Genomic DNA, 18359 nt, shown 5'->3' with positions numbered 1-18359 from the left:
CCATTGTAACTTCCCCTGGTTGCCCCAATTCCCCCATCACTCTCTCCTACCCTCCAGTTGGGGTGGAAGGGTATAGCGATTCCCACTGAGTTTATTTCTCTCCAGATTTTGGTGATAACTGTGAGAAGTCTCAGAAAAGGGAGGGTTCACATCATGACTTCTTTAGGATGGGAGCTGGGTCTTCATTTTTTCACTTACAAATTCTGCCTTGAAATCTTATCCAATGGTGCCAGTCTGTTAATATACTTTTTTGCTGACCCTGTTCATCAGGTGACAGTGTTTTCAACTCTTTGCTATTACAAAACCAGGGCTGCCTCTTTTATAGCTTCTTAAATCAGTTTCCTTACGAACACTGCATGATTCAAAACCCAATGTAATATTTTTGTCTTTGTGGCAACAGTATCCCCATTCTGGTACCATTTCTGATTCAGCCAGCTTTTGCAGCATAACAAACAAACTAGAATCTTCAGTGTTGTACAATAATAAGCACTTACTTTGTTGCTGACATGGCTGGCTATTGGTCAGTTGGAGTTCAGGTGAGCTGACTAACACTAAGTGAATTTCATCAGGCATAACAGGGGAGGGTCTGATATGCTCAGCATACCTCTAGGCCAGGAAAACAGGCATGTCTTGAAATAATGTGGCTCAGAATCTCAGAAAGATCCTGTCATTAGGACATGGAAGGACTGAACCAGGAAATATAGTGCTCACACCCATGTGAGACAGAGAGCTGGAGCCTGTCAGGTCCAGAGAGCATCTCAGGAACTCTGCAAGCCAACGGACCACCAGGGCAGAGGGGAGAGGGCAGGACTAGGGCCCAAGGCTTCTGAGCTTTTATACATGATGGGGCAATGTTCCAAGTTGCAGATCCTATCTCCTTTGCCTAGACCAACCTTTTGGATGGGGTGGGCTTGGGGAGAGGATGAGAGAGACAAGGCCAATGCCAACGTGGGACCGTGATGCCTTAGGTCCTGACACTTGCCAGAGAGCTCCAACCAGCATGGGATATGCTTTTCCTCCCCACCCTAACTCCCAAGGAACTGCCCACACTGCCAAGGTTTGAGGAACATGAGTCCCCACTCAGGAGGAAAAGGGACAGGTGAAGTTTGAAGAAGGAGCAAGGACTCCAGCTTATGATCTGTACCACCTTGGAACTAAGGGGTCATATTCCAGTTTGGAGGCTGAGTGTGAGGAAAGCAGCCCCCGAGATGGACAGGAAAGTAGCATCATAGGGTTCCTGTGGGGGGACCCTTAAACCTGTTTCCGTGGGTACAGGTGGGAAGAGAAGCAGGGCCTGAGACACTACACCAGATGGGCAAACGGTAGGGGTGTCACCACACCCCACCCAAGCCCTTATGCAGCACAACTCCAGGGGGCGCCATTTACGTGGACCTCAGGTGAATAAGGACCCCTGGAGTTGGTGGACATGGTAGCCCTGCACTCCCAACACTTCTGCCTATGGCAGACATCACTAGTCAATCATAGCTCCTGCTCATTTTGCACTCAGCTTTCAGAGTCCTTCTCCACAAGGGATTCTGGACAGCCCTTTCCAATTCCTGGTAGCTGGCATGTTAGATGTCAGGCATCTGCCATCATTTTCCTTGACCGGCTGCGGAAACAAGGACCTCCTGGAGCTTGTCAGAAAGAGATCTAGTGACACAGAGTTGGAGCCGACCTGGTCATTCCTTTATTGGGAAGGGAATGCAGTCCGTAATTCGACAAGTCAGTGAGCCCAGAAGGATTTCAAGCCGAAGTTGTAGCTGGTTTGCTGTGAGTTCATAGCTACCCTGGAAATCGCCACGGGTATGGCAATGACGCAACCTCCACCGCCACCGCCAATAGGCCTGGATGATGCGGACAGCGTTGAGCAGGCGGCAGTAACGCCGGCGGATGCACAGCATGCGGAACCAGGCCTGAGCGCTGGTTGCTGCCCGTTCTCGCCGTGCAAAGCACTCCAGCGCCTCCTGCCGCTTCTTGGTCTGTAGCCTCGCCAATGTCTGCCGCCACCAGCACTGAATGATCCAGGCCTGGAGGGCTGCGTGCAGCAGAGTCCGGCGCACCAGGGTGCCGCGCCACCAAGCCTGGATCTTTATGGCTTCCGCCTCATTGTCAGGGGGTTTCTTTTTCTTTTGCGGGGGCTGCAAGGAAAAAGAAGTGACACTCAGGAAATATTCCCCACCCACCTCAGCCCCAGGGTGTGCCAGAAAGGGACCCTGATCTTCTATCAACAATTGCCACTTCCTCTGAAATTCAGGAGCACTCAGCAGGGCACTGACTGGAGCCAGGAGCACAAGCCTCCCTCTACCACTCTCTGGTTCATGGACGTGGATACATTGCCTTGCCCAGTTTTACATGGATCAGGTTGGCCAGTCTACAGCAAGAAAACCATGAACTGTAGGTAGAAGGGTTACCATGTTCCTCTTGGGGTTGCCCACCTTCTTGGGATCCCTGTGGTTTCCCTTCAGACCCCACCCACCTGCTGGAGAAATGGTAGCCTTTGCTCCCACTGCCCTCTCATCCCTGACACCAGCTCAGATCCACAACCTGCTCCCTCCCTCTGCCACGTAATTGTGTTAAAAGTTTCCCTGCTCCATACAGCTTGAGGTCCTTCTTATCTATTTCCAACTTTCACCTTTTTTGATTCTCACATCTTAAACTTCAGTTAACACACACATACACATGTGCAAACACACACACATTGGCCATGCATTCTCCACACACAGCCCTCACCACCCTACTCCTAAACTTTGCATGGTCTGGCTCCCAGTTTTTAGAGTTTCTCCTCCCTACCGCCAACTCTCCATGTCTCAGCACTCACATTTCTCAGACTGAGAAGGAAATGGAAGAAGAGGATACCCAGGGAAGAGTCAATTGCTATTAATTCCAGCTCTGAATAGGAAAGCTATTGGTCTTGGCTGGCTTGGGACATTCTCAATTTATGACTGTTGCTTCTAATAATTAATAGCACCACCATTCACTGGCCAATGGATCTTGGTTTGGGTGATAAACTCCATGATCACTCCATGCTATGGGCCACAGAGAATACAACCCAACATTGATGATGACATCAGTCAGAAAGGTCACAAATCAGGGCTCCCTGTCAACCTTGAGGACATCCACTGACCTACCTTTGGTGGAGGGGGTGGAGGTGGAGGATTTTCCTTCTCTGGTCTTTGCTTCATCACAGTGTTTTCATCAACATTTCTGATTACAATTTCACAGAACTGTCCATCTTTCTGTAATCAGAGTTTAGGGGGGAAGGGTGTGGGTGAGGTTATTCTCTGTACAAACCAGTGCCAAGTTCCCCATATGCTCAGCCTCCTGTCTTGTCCAGAGACTTTAGTTGTAGGGCCCACGTCTGGAGTTAACTGTGGAAATCTGCCCTGCTTTTCCTGCAACTTTGGGTGGACTGGCTGACTCTTACACAAAATCGAATGCCCATGACTTGGGGATGGATGGTTCAAATCCCTTTAGGTCTCCAAACCCCTAAATTGCTCATGGTTAGGGGCAAGACGGCTCCATTGCTCTCAGGTCTGCTCTCCTCCTGTGGCTCCAGCAGGAAGAGCGGAGGAGGGGAGAGAGCTGTGATGTCATAAGAGAAGCTGTGATTGAGGCATCAAGATGGCTTCCAACAGTTGAAATCTTGAGGACAGTGATAATATGGAGGTCTTGTCCATTCTTTTCTACCAGAAATGTCCAAAATTTATCTACAAATGGAGGATGCTGGAAATGTGTTATATATTTTTTGGGGTGGTAAAACAAAAGAACACAGAACAGTAAAAACTCATCAAACTGAACACTTTAATAAAACAGTGAAGAATGAGTTTGCTCTTAATGTCCTGACATGGAAGAGAACTTGAGTAGAGGAACAATATCGTCCCTATCTAGCTATATAATTTATATGAATGTCTTACGAAGGTATTATTTTAATAGATGCAGGGAGAGATTAGAAAGATATAAACAAAAATTTAATGAAACAATATGCGTACCTCACACCATGCACAAAAACTAACTCTAAATGGATCAAAGACGTAAACATAAAGCCTAAAACGATAAAAATCATGGGAGAAAAAACAGGGACAATGCTAGGAGCCCTAATATATGGCATAAACAGTATACAAAACATTACTAACAATGCAGAAGAGCAAATGGATAACTGGGAGCTCCTAAAAATCAAACACCTATGCTCATCTAAAGACTTCACCAAAAGAGCAAAAAGATCGCTTACAGACTGGGAAAAAGTTTTCAGCTATGACATTTCTGATCAGCGCCTGATCTCTAAAATCTACGTGGTACTGCAAAAACTCAACTACGAAAAGACAACCCAATCAAAAAATGGGCAAAAGATATGAACAGGCACTTCACTAAAGAAGACATTCATGTAGCTAACAGATACGTGAGGAAATGCTCACGATCATTAGCCATTAGAGAAATGCAAATCAAAACTACAATGAGAGTCCATCTCACTCCAACAAGGCTGGCATTAATCCAAAAAACACAAAATAATAAATGTTGGAGAGGTTGTGGAGAGACTGGAACACTTCTACACTGCTGGTGGGAATGTAAAATGGTACAACCACTTTGGAAATGGATTTGGTGCTTCCTTAAAAAGGTAGAAATAAAACCACCATACGATCCAGCAATCCCACTCCTTGGAATATATCCTAGAGAAATAAGAGCCTTTACAAAAACAGATATATGCACGCCCATGTTATTGCAGCACTGTTTACAACAGCAAAAAGATGGAAGCAACCAAGGTGCCCAACAAAGGATGAATGGATAAATAAATTATGGTATATTCACACAATGGAATGCTACGCATTGATAAAGAACAGTGACGAATCCGTGAAATATTTCATAACATGGAGGAATCTGGAAGGCATTATGCTAAGTGGAATTAGTCAGTTGCAAAAGGACTAATATTGTATGAGACCACTGTTATAAGAACTGGAGAAATAGTTTAAACAGAGAAGAAAATATTCTTTGATGATTACAAGAGGGGGGAGGGAAGGAGGGAGAGAAAGGGGTTTTCACTAATTAGATAGTAGATAAGAACTATTTTAGGTGAAGGGAAAGACAAAATACAGGAGAGGTCAGAACAGCTGGACTAAACCAAAAGCAAAGAAGTTTCCTGAATAAACTGAATGCTTCCAAGGCCCGCATAGCAGGGGTGGGGGGTTAGGGACCATGGTTTCAGGAGACATCTAAGTCAATTGGCATAATAAAATCTATTAAGAAAACATTCTGCATCCCACTTTGGAGAGTGGCATCTGGGGTCTTAAATGCTAGTAAGTGGCCATCTAAGATGCATCAATCCACCTGGAGCAAAGGAGAATAAAGAACACCAGAGACACAAGGTAGTTATGAGCCCGAGAGACAGAAAGGGCCACATAAAGCAGAGACTACATCATCCTGAGACCAGAGGAACTAGATGGTGCCCAGCTACAACCAATGACTTCTCTGACAGGGAACACAAAAGAGAGCCCCTGAGGGAGCAGGAGAGCTGTGGGATGCAGACCCCATATTCTCGTAAAAAGACCAGACTTAATGGTCTGACTGAGACTAGAAGGACCCAGAAGGCCACAGTCCCCAGTCTGTTAGCCCGAAGCCGGCTCTTTGGACAGGGATTGGACTGGACAGTGGGATAGAAAATGATACTGGTGAGGAGTGGACTTCTTGGATCAAGCGGACACATGAGACTATGGGGACATCTACTGTCTGGAGGGGAGATGTGAAGGTGGAAGGGGTCAGAAGCTTGCCAAATGGACCTGAAAAGAGAGAGTGGAGGGAGTGAGTGTGCTGTCTCATTGTGGGGAGAGCAATTAGGAGTATATAAACCCAACCCAGGAGTATATATATATATATATATATATATATATATATATATATATATATATATATATATATATATATATATATATATATATATATATATAGTGAGGTGTATATAAGTTTTTGCATGAGAGACTGACTTGATTTGTAAACTTTCACTTAAAGCATAATAAAAAATTAAAAAAAAAGAAATAACAGGAAAAAATTTAACAACGATCATCTGACGGCACTGAGTTTCTGAGTATCTCTGATGAGGATAGTGGAATTGGGGGGATAGGGTAAACTACCTCACTGTGGCTGTATCCCCCCATGTCTGGCCCATCCATAGGACACCCAGTTACCAGCTTGCTGGGACAGGAGGACACACACAGGTCAGAAAACCCCATGAGACCCCGACTACCAGCTGGGGCCCCAGCTCAGGCTCAAAAGACCTCAACTGTTCTCCTGTCTTCCTTTGCCGGCAAGGGCCTCAAGGCCACAGTCAAGAAATGGATGAGGGGGTGACCTGGAGCCAAAAAGTCAGTGCTGATCAGAAGGGCTTCTGGCCAAAGCCCAGGGGTAGGTATAAGACCCTGGCTCCCCTCAGAGTCACAGCCCCAGGGACCACTGAGAATAATGTCTAATATATATATGTATATTTGGGAAAATTTGATATTGTGTTTTTTTCCCTAAGAATCTTTATCTGAATATTTAATTAATGCTGAAATGTTTAAGACACAATATATGATGCCTGAAATTTGCTTCAAAATAATCTGGAAGGGGAGCTATTACTGAAACAAAATTGTCCATGAGTTAAGAAATGTTGGAAGGCAGTAAATTTTTTGTGATACATGTACTCACCACAATAAATAAATTAAAAAAAAAAAAAGAGAGAGAGATTGCAGCCAGAAAACCCTATGGAGCACTTCTACTGTGTAACACACAGGGTTGCCTTGAGTTGGAATTGACTCAATGGCAACTAACAACAACTACTCATCATTGCTTCTTGTGTCGTTCTCCTAGATTAGTTTATCCTTGTCATGGAGTTCATTGCTCAGTATGTCTTTCTGAACAGTACAGTAAACTTTCTAGGGTCTTTGGATGCTTGAAATGGCCTTTCATTTGCTTTCATACTTGCTTAAAAAGATATCTCTTCAGAAAGTTAGGGATGCTTCTCCACTCTCTCCTTGTACCCACTGTTGCTGCTGAAAAAACTGATGTCCATCTGGCTTCCTACTTGGTAGGTAAGCTGTTGGTTAAGTATTTTATTTTTATCAGTTGAGGTTGTGCTGCGACATGTTTTGGATTCCATCTGTTTTCATTCATCTTGGCATAGTTGGTCGACTGCCTTAAACTGTAATTCTTTCTAAAGAATCTCTTCAGAAATTCTCTCATCAATGATGGGCAACTGTCTTATCAATGCCTTGAATCATCTTCTTTTTTATAATTTATTTTATTTTGTTGTTGTTATGCATATACCCAGCAGAACATAAACCAATTCAACAATTTCTACAAGTACAATTCAGTGACATTGATTACGTTCTTCAAGTTGTACAACCATTCTCACCCTCCTTTTCTGTTCATGTCTCATGAACATAAACTCACTGCCCCCTAAGTTTCCTATCTAATCTTTCCAGCTGCTGTGGTCACTTTGATCCCATAAAGATGTTCTTTTTTTTTTTAAATGATTTTTATTGTGCTTTAAGTGAAAGTTTACAAATCAAGTCAGTCTCTCACATATAAACTTATATACACCTTACTACATACCCCCACTTGCTCTCCCCGTAATGAGTCAACCAGCTCCCTCCTTCCAGTTTCTCCTTTCTTGACTGTTTTGCCAGTTCCTAACCCCCTCCACCCTCTCATCTCCCCTTCAGGCAGGAGATGCCAACATAGTCTCAAGTGTCCACCTGGTCCAAGAAGCTCACTCCTCATCAGCATCTCTCTCCAACCCATTGTCCAGTCCAATCCATGTCTGATGAGTTGTCTTTGGGAATGGTTCCTGTCCTGGGCCAACAGAAGGTTTGGGGACCATGACCGCCAGGATTCTTTTAGTCTTAGTCAGACCATTAAGTCAGGTCTTTTTATGAGAATTTGGGGTCCGGATCCCACTGTTCTCCTGCTCCCTCAGGAGTTCTCTATTGTGCTCCCTGTCAGGGCAGGCATTGGTTGTGGCTGGGTACCATCTAGTTCTTCTGGTTTCAGGATGATGTAGTCTCTGGTTCATGTGACCCTTTCTGTCTCTTGGGCTCATAATCGCCTTGTGTCCTTGGTGTTCTTCATTCTCCTTTGATCCAGGTGGGTTAAGACCAATTGATGCATCTTAGATGACTGCTTGCTAGCGTTTAAGACCCCAGACGGCACACTTCAAAGTGGGAGACAGAATGTTTTCTTAATAGAATTTATTTTCCCAATTGACTTAGATGTCCCCTGAGGCCATAGTCTCCAAACCCCCACCCCTGCTCCACTGACCTTCGAAGTATTCAGTTTATTCAGGAAACTTCTTTGCTTTTGGTCCAGTCCAGTTGTGCTGACCTTCCCTGTATTGAGTGTTGTCCTTCCCTTCACCTAAAGCAGTTCTTATCTACTATCTAATCAATAAATAACCCTCTCCCACTCTCCCTCCATCCCCTCTCTTGTAACCACAAAAGAATGTGTTCTTCTCAGTTTAAACTATTTCTCAAGATCTTATAATGGTGGTCTTATACAATATTTGTCCTTTTGCATCTGACTAATTTCACTCAGCATAATACCTTCCAGGTTCCTCCATGTTATGAAATGTTTCACAGATTCTTCACTGTTCTTTATTGATGCGTAGTATTCCATTGTGTGAATATACCGTAATTTATTTATCCATTTGTCTGTTGATGGACACCTTGGTTGCTTCCATCTTTTTGCTATTGTAAATAGTGCTGCAATAAACATGGGTGTGCATATATCTGTTCATTTAAAGGTTCTTATTTCTCTAGGATATATGCTGAGGAGTGGGATTTCTGGGTCGTATGGTAGTTCTATTTCTAGCTTTTTAAGGAAACGCCAGATCGATTTTCAAAGTGGTTGTACCATTTTACATTCCCACCAGCAGTGTATAAGTGTTCAATCTCTCCACAGCCTCTCCCACATTTATTATTTTGTGTTTTTTGGATTAATGCCAGCCTTGTTGGAGTGAGATGGAATCTCATCGTAGTTTTAATTTGCATTTCTCTAATGGTTAACGATTGAGCGCATTTCTTCATGTATCTGTTAGCTGCCCGAATATCTTCTTTAGTGAAGTGTGTGTTCATATACTTTGCCCAATTTTTAATTGGATTGTTTATCTTTTTGTCGTTGAGTTTTAGCAGAATCATATAGATTTTAGAGATCAGGTGCTGGTCGGAGATGTCATAGCTGAAAATTTTTTCCCAGTCTGTAGGTGGTCTTTTTACTCTTTTGGTGAAGTCTTAAATGAGCATAGGTGTTTGATTTTTAGGAGCTCCCAGTTATCTGGTTTCTCTTCATCATTTTTGGTAATGTTTTGTATTCTGTTTATGCCTTGTATTAGGGCTTCTAACGTTGTCCCCATTTTTTCTTCCATGATTTTTATCGTTTTAGACTTTATGTTTACATCTTTGATCCATTTGGAGTTAGTTTTTGTGCATGGTGTGAAGTATGGGTCCTGTTTCATTTTTTTGCAAATGGATATCAAGTTATGCCAGCACCATTTGTTAAAAAGACTATCTTTTCCCCAATTAACTGACACTGAGCCTTTGTCAAATATCAGCTACTCATATGTGGATGGATTTATATCTGGATTCTCAATTCTGTTCCATTGGTCTATGGGCCTGTTGTTGTACCAGTACCAGGCTGTTTTGACTACTGTGGCTGTATAATATGTTCTAAAATCAGGTAGAGTGAGGCATCCCACTTTCTACTTCTTTTTCAGCAATGCTTTACTTATCTGGGGCTTCTTTCCCTTCCATATGAAGTTGGTGATTTGTTTCTCCAACACATTAAAAAATGTCATTGGAATTTGGATCAGAAGTGCACTGTATATGTAGATGGCTTTTGGTAGAATAGACATTTTTACTATGTTAAGTCTTCCTGTCCACGAGCAAGGTATGTTTTTCCACTTATGTAGGTCCCTTTTAGTTTCTTGCAGTAGTACTTTGTAGTTTTCTTTGTATAGGTCTTTTACATTTTTAGTAAGATTTATTCCTAAGTATTTTATCTTCTTGGGGGCCACTGTGAATGGTATTGATTTGGTGATTTCCTCTTCGATGTTCTTTTTGTTGATGTAGAGGAATCCAACTGATTTTTGTATGTTTATCTTGTAACCTGAAACTCTGCCAACCTCTTTTATTAGTTTCAGTAGTTTTCTGGTGGATTCGTTGGGGTTTTCTGTGTATAAAATCATGTAATCTGCAAATAGAGATACTTTTACTTCTTTCTTGCCAATCTGGATGACCTTTATTTCTTTGTCTAGCCTAAGTGCTCTGGCTAGGACCTCCAACACAATGTTGAATAAGAGCGGTGATAAAGGGCATCCTTGTCTGGTTCCCGTTCTCAAGGGAAATGCTTTTAGACTCTCTCCATTTAGGATGATGTTGGCTGTTGGCTTTGTATAAATGCCCTTTATTATGTTGAGGGATTTTCCTTCTATTCCTATTTTGCTGAGAGTTTTTATCATGACTGGGTTTTGAACTTTGTCAAATGCCTTTTCTGCATCAGTTGATAAGATCATGTGGTTTTTGTCTTTTGTTTTATTTATATGGTGGATTACATTAATTGTTTTTCTAATATTGAACCAACTTTGCATAAAACTTTGCATACCTGATGTAAATCCCACCTGGTCATGGAGGATTATTTTTTTGATATGTTTTTGAATTCTGTTGGCTAGAATTTTGTTAAGGATTTTTGCATCTATGTTCATGAGGGATATAGGTCTGTAATTTTCTTTTCTTGTGGTGTCTTTACCTGGTTTTGGTATCAGGGATATGCTGGCTTCATAGAATGAGTTAGGTAGTATTCCATCCTTTTCTATGCTTTGAAATACCTTTAGTAGTAGTGGTGTTAACTCTTCTCTGAAAGTTTGGTAGAACTCTGCAGTGAAGCCGTCCGGGCCAGGCCTTTTTTTTTTTTTTGTTGGGGAGTTTTTTGATTACCTTCTCAATCTCTTTTTTCGTTATGGGTCTATTTAGTTGTTCTACTTCTGATTGTGTTAGTTTAGGTAGGTAGTGTGTTTCTAGGAATTCATCCATTTCTTCTAGGTTTTCAAATTTGTTAGAGTACAATTTTTTATAATAATCTGAAATGATTCTTTTAATTTCATTTGGTTCTGTTGTGATGTGGTGCTTCTCGTTTCTTATTCGGGTTATTTGTTTCCTTTCCTGTATTGCTTTAGTCAGTCTAGCCAATGGTTTATCAATTTTGTTAATTTTTTCAAAGAACCAGCTTTTGGCTTTGTTAATTCTTTCAGTTGTTTTTCTGTTCTCTAATTCATTTAATTCTGCTCTAATTTTTATTATTTGTTTTCTTCTGGTGCCTGATGGATTCTTTTGTTGCTCGCTTTCTATTTGTTCAAGCTGTAGGGACAGTTCTCTGATTTTGGCTCTTTCTTCTTTATATATGTGTGCATTTGTCAATATAAATTGACCTCTGAGCACTGCTTTTGCTGTGTCCCAGAGGTTTTGATAGGAAGTGTTTTCATTCTCGTCGCATTCTATGAATTTCTTTATTCCCTCCTTAATGTCTTCTATAACCCAGTCTTTTGAGCAGGATATTGTTCAGTTTCCAAGTATTTGATTTCTTTTCCCTGATTTTTCTGTTATTGATTTCTACTTTTATGGCCTTATGGTCTGAGAAGATGCTTTGTAATATTTCGATGTTTTGGATTCTGCAAAGGTTTGTTTTATGACCTAATATGCGATCTATTCTAGAGAATGTTCCATGTGCACTAGAAAAGAAAGTATAGTTTGGCTGCTGTTGGGTGGAGTGTTCTGTATAAGTCTATGAGATCAAGTTGGTTGATTGTAGCAATTAGATCTTCCATGTCTCTATTGAGCTTCTTAATGGAAGTCCTATCCTTCTCCGAAAGTGGTGTGTTGAAGTCTCCTACCATAATTGTGGAAGTGTCTCACTTTTCAATTCTGTTAAGGTTTGTTTTATGTATCTTGCAGCACTGTTATTGAGTGCATAAATATTTAATATGGTTATATCTTCCTGGTAAATTGTCCCTTTAATCATTACGTAGTGTCCTTCTTTATTCTTTGTGGTGGATTTAACTTTAAAGTCTGTGTTGTCAGAAATTAATATTGCCACTCCTGCTCTTTTTTGATTGTTGTTTGCTTGATATATAATTCCCATCCTTTGAGTTTTAGTTTGTTTGTGTCTCTAAGTCTAAGGTGTGTCTCTTGTAGATAACACACAGACAGATCGTATTTTTTTATCCACTCTGAGACTCTCTGTCTCTTTATTGGTGCAATTAGTCCATTTACATTCAGTGTAATTACCGATAAGTATGAGTTTAGTGCTGTCATTTTGATGCCTTTTTTGTGTGTTGTTAACAATTTCATTTTTCCACTTACTTTTTTATGCTGAGTTTTTCTTTGTAAATTGTGTGTTCCTCATTTTCATAGTAGTTGAATTTATTTTTGCTGAGTTGTTATGTTTTTCTTGGTTTTTATTTTGAGTTATGGAATTGTTAGACCTCTTTGTCGTTATCTTAATATTTACCCCTATTTTTCTAAGTAAAAACCTAACTTGTATTGTCCTATATCACCTCGTTTTCTTCTCCATGTGGAAAATCTATGCCTCCTGTATTTAGTCCCTCTTTTTGGGTTATTATAATCTTTTACATAATGACTTCAATGATTCCCTGTTTTGAGCATGTTTTTCTTCTTTAAATTAATCTTATTTTATTTTTTGTGATTTCCCTATTTGAGTTGATATCAGGATGTTCTGTTCTGTGATCTTGTGTTGTGTTGGTTTCTGATATTATTGGTTTTCTGACAAAAGAATTTCCTTTAGTAATTCTTGTAGCTTTGGTTTGGTTTTTGCAAATTCTCTAAGCTTGTGTTTATCTGTAAATGTTTTAATTTCACCTTCATATTTGATAGAGAGTTTTGCTGGATATATGATTCTTGGCTGACTGTTTTTCCCCTTCAGTGCTCTATATATGTCATCCCATTGCCTTCTTGCCTGGATAGTTTCTGCCAAGTAGTCTGAACTTATTCTTATTGATTCACCTTTGTATGTGACTTTTCTTTTATCCCTGGCTGCTTTTAAAATTTTCTCTTTATCTTTGGTTTTGGCAAGTTTGATGATAATATGCCTTGGTGATTTTCTTTTTGGATCAATCTTGTATGGGGTTCAATGAGCATCTTGGATAGATATCCTTTCATCTTTCGCAATGCCAGGGAAGTTTTCTGCCAACAGATCTTCAACTATTCGCTCTGTATTTTATGTTATCCCTCCCTGTTCTGGAACTCCAATCACATGCATGTTATTCTTCCTGATAGAGTCCCCCATGATTCTTAGGGTTTCTTCATTTTTTAAAATTATTTTATCTGATTTTTCTTCAACTGTCAATTGCCTTATCCTCCACCTCCCCCACTCTGCATTCCAATTCCTCGATTCTGCTCCTCTGACTTCCTGTTGTCTAATTCTGTAATTTTACTGTTAATCTTTTGGATTTCTGAAAGATGTCTCTGTATGGATTCTTGCAGCTGATTAATTTTTCCACTATGTTCTTGAATAACCTTTTTGATTTCTTCAACTGTTTCATCAGAGTGTTCCTTGGCTTTTTCTGTAGATTGTCTTATTTCATTTCTGAGGTCATCCTTGATGTCTTGAAGCATTCTCTATATTAGTTTTTTATATTCTGCATCTGGCAATTCCAGGATTGTATCTTCATTTGGGAAAGATTTTGATTCTTTAATTTGGGGATTTGTAGAAGCAATCATGGTCTGCTTCTTTAAGTGATTTGATATCGACTGCTGTCTCTGAGCCATCTACAACATATTGTAATGATTTATATTTGCTCACTGAGTCTTATCTTCTTGTTTTGTTTTGTTTCAATATACCCAGATGGGCTACTAGATTGCACTGTCTTGATTGTTGTAGCCTTTGAATCACTTATGTCCTATTACCAGCTGGTTTGAGTTGTTACCAGATATATAAGCCTCAGAGTCCATTCACTATTCTTGAATAGAATCAGCTTAGGTGTCCTGATTTTGGGTCACCAAGTGTGTGGTATAGGCTGTCACCTATTAACGTAGAGGAGTAGTGGTGATAGTTGTATGCACCAGATTCTAGTAGCGGCAGGGGGTCACACTCCGAGGAGGGCAGGATGCTGACAGCCTTCCTCCACATGCCAGTGAGGTAGGTATGTCTCTATTCCTAGAGCACTTTCGTAGGTGGGCTCTGCAGCTGTACCTTAGGCACCCAGTGCTTGTACCTCTAAAGATTGGTAGGCGTCACTATCCTCAGACCCCTTTAGCAGGTGCCTAGGTGGTTTGGGTGGAGCTTCAGCCCTCAGTTTCCTGCTGTGGATCAGTGAGGGCTCTGTTTAATAGGTAGAAAGATATCAGGCCTTGAAAACTTGTCTTTCCACTGCTCTGCTAAAACAATTACAATCAGATCTCTATCAGAATTGCCTTTGCATTATAATAGCCACCTTGTTCCCTGTAGGGATGAAAGCCAACGACTATGGATCTCTTATGCTTGTCTGGAGCTGGTTCTGTATTTTTATTCCAGTTTAGGGAAGTCAGGGAAGGATTTTTCTCCCCTGGGCTGTTAATTGCTGCTTCTCTCAGGCCGGGAGAATGGGTTAGGGAAAAAAAAAAAAATCCTGCAGAGTCCTTCGCTCCCTGGCCCAGGAAATTCCAATGTTAATGAAGCCACCTCGGGCAGGGAGGGGAGGGATCAGGTAGGGGAGAGTAGCACAATATAGACAAAGTTTCTCACCTTGCTTTGTGATGACTGTTTTATCTGAGATTCCAGAGGGGTGTGTAGCCTGTGTGCGCCAGCTGGGTAGAGATTACCCCGAGGGTCAGGCCTGTGTCCCATGCTTGCACCGTCTCAGGAAGCCTTGATCAGCTCCTCCGTTCCTAGTCCAAAGCCCAGCACCAAGGTTTTCTGACTGGGATGCTGCACTCCAGGCTCCAAAACCAGTTGCTACTTCTCCGTGATTTCTCCTTCTGTCAGCCGGGTCGTTGTGCAGACTGCGTGTGCTGGCTGGGTTTCCGCCGAGGTTGCTTTAGGTGGCTAGGGCTGCGTCCCATGCTTGCGCCATCTCAGGAAGCCATGCTCAGCTCCTCTGCGCTTAGTCCAAAGCCCGGCGCCAAGGTTTTCTAACTGGGACACTGGCTCTAGGCTCTGAAAACAGTTGCTGCTTCCCCATGGTTGCTCGTTCTCTTGTCAGCCACATCAGTGTGCAGGCTGCTTGCACTGGCTGAGTCTCTACCAAGGTTACTCCAGGGAGTTAGGGGTTAGGGCTACATCCTGTGCTTGCCCTGTCTCAGTAAGCCGTGATCAGCCCCACCACTCTGGCACCTGGGAACCTCAAAGTCTCAAGGCTGTAGCACGGGTCGCCGGTTCCAGAAGCGGCCGCTGCTTTAGGGCACAGCTTTTCACTCCCCTGTCACTCAGGTCAACTCCTTAGTTCTGTGTTTGACGGTCAGGGTTCGTAGATTGTCATGTATGTGATTGATTCACTTGTTTTTTCCGAGTCTTTATTACAAGAGGGGATCTGCAGTAGCTTCTACCTAGTCAGCCATCTTGGCCCTGCCTCTAGATAGTCCTTTTTTTATTCTTTTTGTAGTATTTTATTGAGGTTTTGGTGAAAATTTGCACAAGTCAGGCTCCTCTCTTAGTTATCTAGTGCTGCTATAACAGAAATACCACAAGTGGATGGTTTTAACAAAGAAAAATTTATTCTGTCACAGTTTAGGGGGCTAGAAGTCCAAATTCAGGGTGCCAGCCCCAGGGGAAGACTTTCTCTCTATATTGGCTCTGGGGGAAGGTCCTTGTCATCAATCTTCCCCTGGTCTAGGAGCTTCTCAGCACAGGGACCCTGAGTCCAAAAAACATGCTCTGCTCCCAGCTCTGCTTTCTTGGTGGTAGGAGGTCACTTCCCTTCTCTGCTGGATTCTCTTTTTTATATCTCAAAGGAGACTGACTCAAAATACAACCTAATCCTGTAGATTGAGTCTTGCCTCATTAACATAACTGCCTTTAATCGTGCCTCATTAACATCATAGAGGTAGGATTTATAGCACGTAGGAAAATCACATCAGATCACAAAATGGTGGACAAACACACAATACTGGGAATCATGGCCTAGCCAAGTTGACACACATTTTTGGGGGACACAATTCAATCCATAGCAGGTCCCGTTTGACAATTTCCACACAAATTGTTCAATGATATTAGTTACATTTATCACAAAGTGTCAACATTCTCCTTAATTGTGTTCTCTTTGTTCCATTTCCAGTACTCTAGTTTTCCTGCCCCCTTATCTTCTCATCTTTGCCTTTGAGTAATTGCTGATGTTTTGAACTCACATAGATTATTTTTAAGTAGATCACTGATCTTACAGGTAATATCCCTCATTTTGTGGGTCACTCTGCTATTTCACTAAAAGCCAATCTCAGGGGATAGGCTGGGTTCTAGGTCTAGAGAGTGTCTCAGGGAGATAGCCTCAGGGAGTCCTCTGTTCTCTACTGTTCCAGTTTGTCTGCTTTTTTTGGTTTATTTTTTAAGAATTTGAGTTCCACTTCACATTTTTCTCCCAGTCTATCTGGACTATCTATTGTGACCCCAGTCAGAATGGCCAGTGGTGGTAGCTAGGCACCATCTAGTTCTTCTGGTCTCAGGGTAGATGAGGTTGTGGCCCTTGCAGACTTGTTTCTTCTCTGAGTTTTTGGTTACCTTCTTACTCTTTTGCTCCTGGCTAGTAGAGAGACCTGTAGTTGTGTTTTAGATGGCCACTTGAAAGCTTTCAAGATCCCAAATGCTACTCACTTTATTAGGATGCAGATCATGATTTTTGTGAACTATGTTATGCCAAAAGGGAAGAGCATGCTCAGCATTTCTCAAGCTGAAAGAACTGAAGAAAAAATTCAAGCCTCGAGTTGCAATATTGAAAGATTCTATGGTCAAAATATTGAACTATGCAGGAAGCTTCTAAAGAAGATGGAAGGAGTACACAAAGTCACTCTACTAAAAAGCATTGGGTGACATTCAATCCTTCAGGTGGTAGTGTATGATCAAGAATAGATGGTACTGAAGGAAGAAGTCTAAGCTTCACTGACCCAAAAACACCAAACCCATTGCTGTCAAGTTGATTCCAACACATAGCGACCCTATAGGACAGAGTACAATGGTCCCATAGGGTTTCCAAGGAGTGGCTGGTGGGTTTTAACTGCTGACGTTTTGATTAGCAGCTGAACTGTAACCACTGCACCACCAGGGCTCCACTGAAGGTACTGGAAAAAAACGAGTCTCCAGAAATTGGCAAATACCAATTGAGGTGTTTCAACAAACGAGTGCAATGCTAGAAGCCCTCATTCACTTATATAAGCCAAGAAATATTGAAGACAGCTACCTGGCCAACCAACTGGAAGAGATCCGTATTTGTGACCATTCCAAAGAAAGGTGACCCAACAGAATGTGAAAATTATTGAACAGTACCATTAATGTTACACACAAGTGATGAAGATCATTCAAAAGTGGTTGCAGCATTACCTCAACAGGGAACTGCCACAAATTTAAGCTGGATTCAGAAGAAGACCTGAAACGAGGGATATCATTGCTAATGTCAGATGGATCTTGGCTGAAAGCAGAGAATACCAGAAAGATATTTACTTGTGTTTTATTGGTATTTGACTATACAGATCTTAACAAGTTACGGATAACATTGTGAAGGACGGAATTCCAGAACACTTCATTTTGCTCATCTGGAACCCCTACATAGACCAAGAGACAGTCATTTGAACAGAACAGAACAGAACTGTGTGGCTTAAAGTCAGGAAAGGTGTGCGTCAGGGTTGTATCCTTTCACCATATTTATACAATCTGTATGCTGAGCAAATAATCCGAGAGGCTGGACTATATGAAGAAGAATGGGGCATTAGGCATTAACAACCTGTGATATGCAGATGACACAACCTCGCTTGCTGAAAGTGAAGAGGACTTGGAGCACTTACTGATGAAGATCAAAGACTACAGCCTTCACTATGGATTATACCTCAATGTAAAGAAAACAAAAATCCTCACAAATGGGCCAATAATAAGCATCATAATAAACGGAGAAAAGATTGAAGTTGTCAAGGATTTCATTTTACTTGGCTCCACAATCAACACCCATGGAAGCAACAGTCAAGAAATCAAACGATATATTGCATTGGACAAATCTGCTGCAAATGATCTCTTTCAAGTGTTACAAGGCAAAAATGTCACTTTGAAGACTAGGGTGCACCTGACAAAGCCATGGTATTTTCAATTGCCTCATATGCACGCAAAACCTGGACAGTGAATAAAGAAGTCCAAAGAAGAATTAGTGCATGGCA

General features: G+C 41.7%; 1 protein-coding gene across 1 annotated transcript in view; it reads right to left on the bottom strand.

The window, feature by feature from the left end:
* Positions 1-1679: 1679 nt before the first annotated feature.
* Positions 1680-18359, bottom strand: part of LOC126063636 (IQ domain-containing protein F5-like) — a 29151-nt gene continuing 12471 nt past the window's right edge. The window contains exons 2-3 of the mRNA XM_049862072.1: positions 3129-3236; positions 1680-2138 (exon numbers count right to left, since the gene is read on the bottom strand). Coding sequence (XP_049718029.1) covers positions 1680-2138; positions 3129-3236 — 567 coding nt within the window. The remainder of the gene's footprint in view (positions 2139-3128; positions 3237-18359) is intronic.

This window comes from Elephas maximus, chromosome 20 (genome assembly GCF_024166365.1).
Source record: "Elephas maximus indicus isolate mEleMax1 chromosome 20, mEleMax1 primary haplotype, whole genome shotgun sequence".
Taxonomy (NCBI): domain Eukaryota; kingdom Metazoa; phylum Chordata; class Mammalia; order Proboscidea; family Elephantidae; genus Elephas; species Elephas maximus.
The sequence above is the reverse complement of the archived record's forward strand: the minus strand, read 5'-3'. Positions and strand labels throughout refer to the sequence as shown.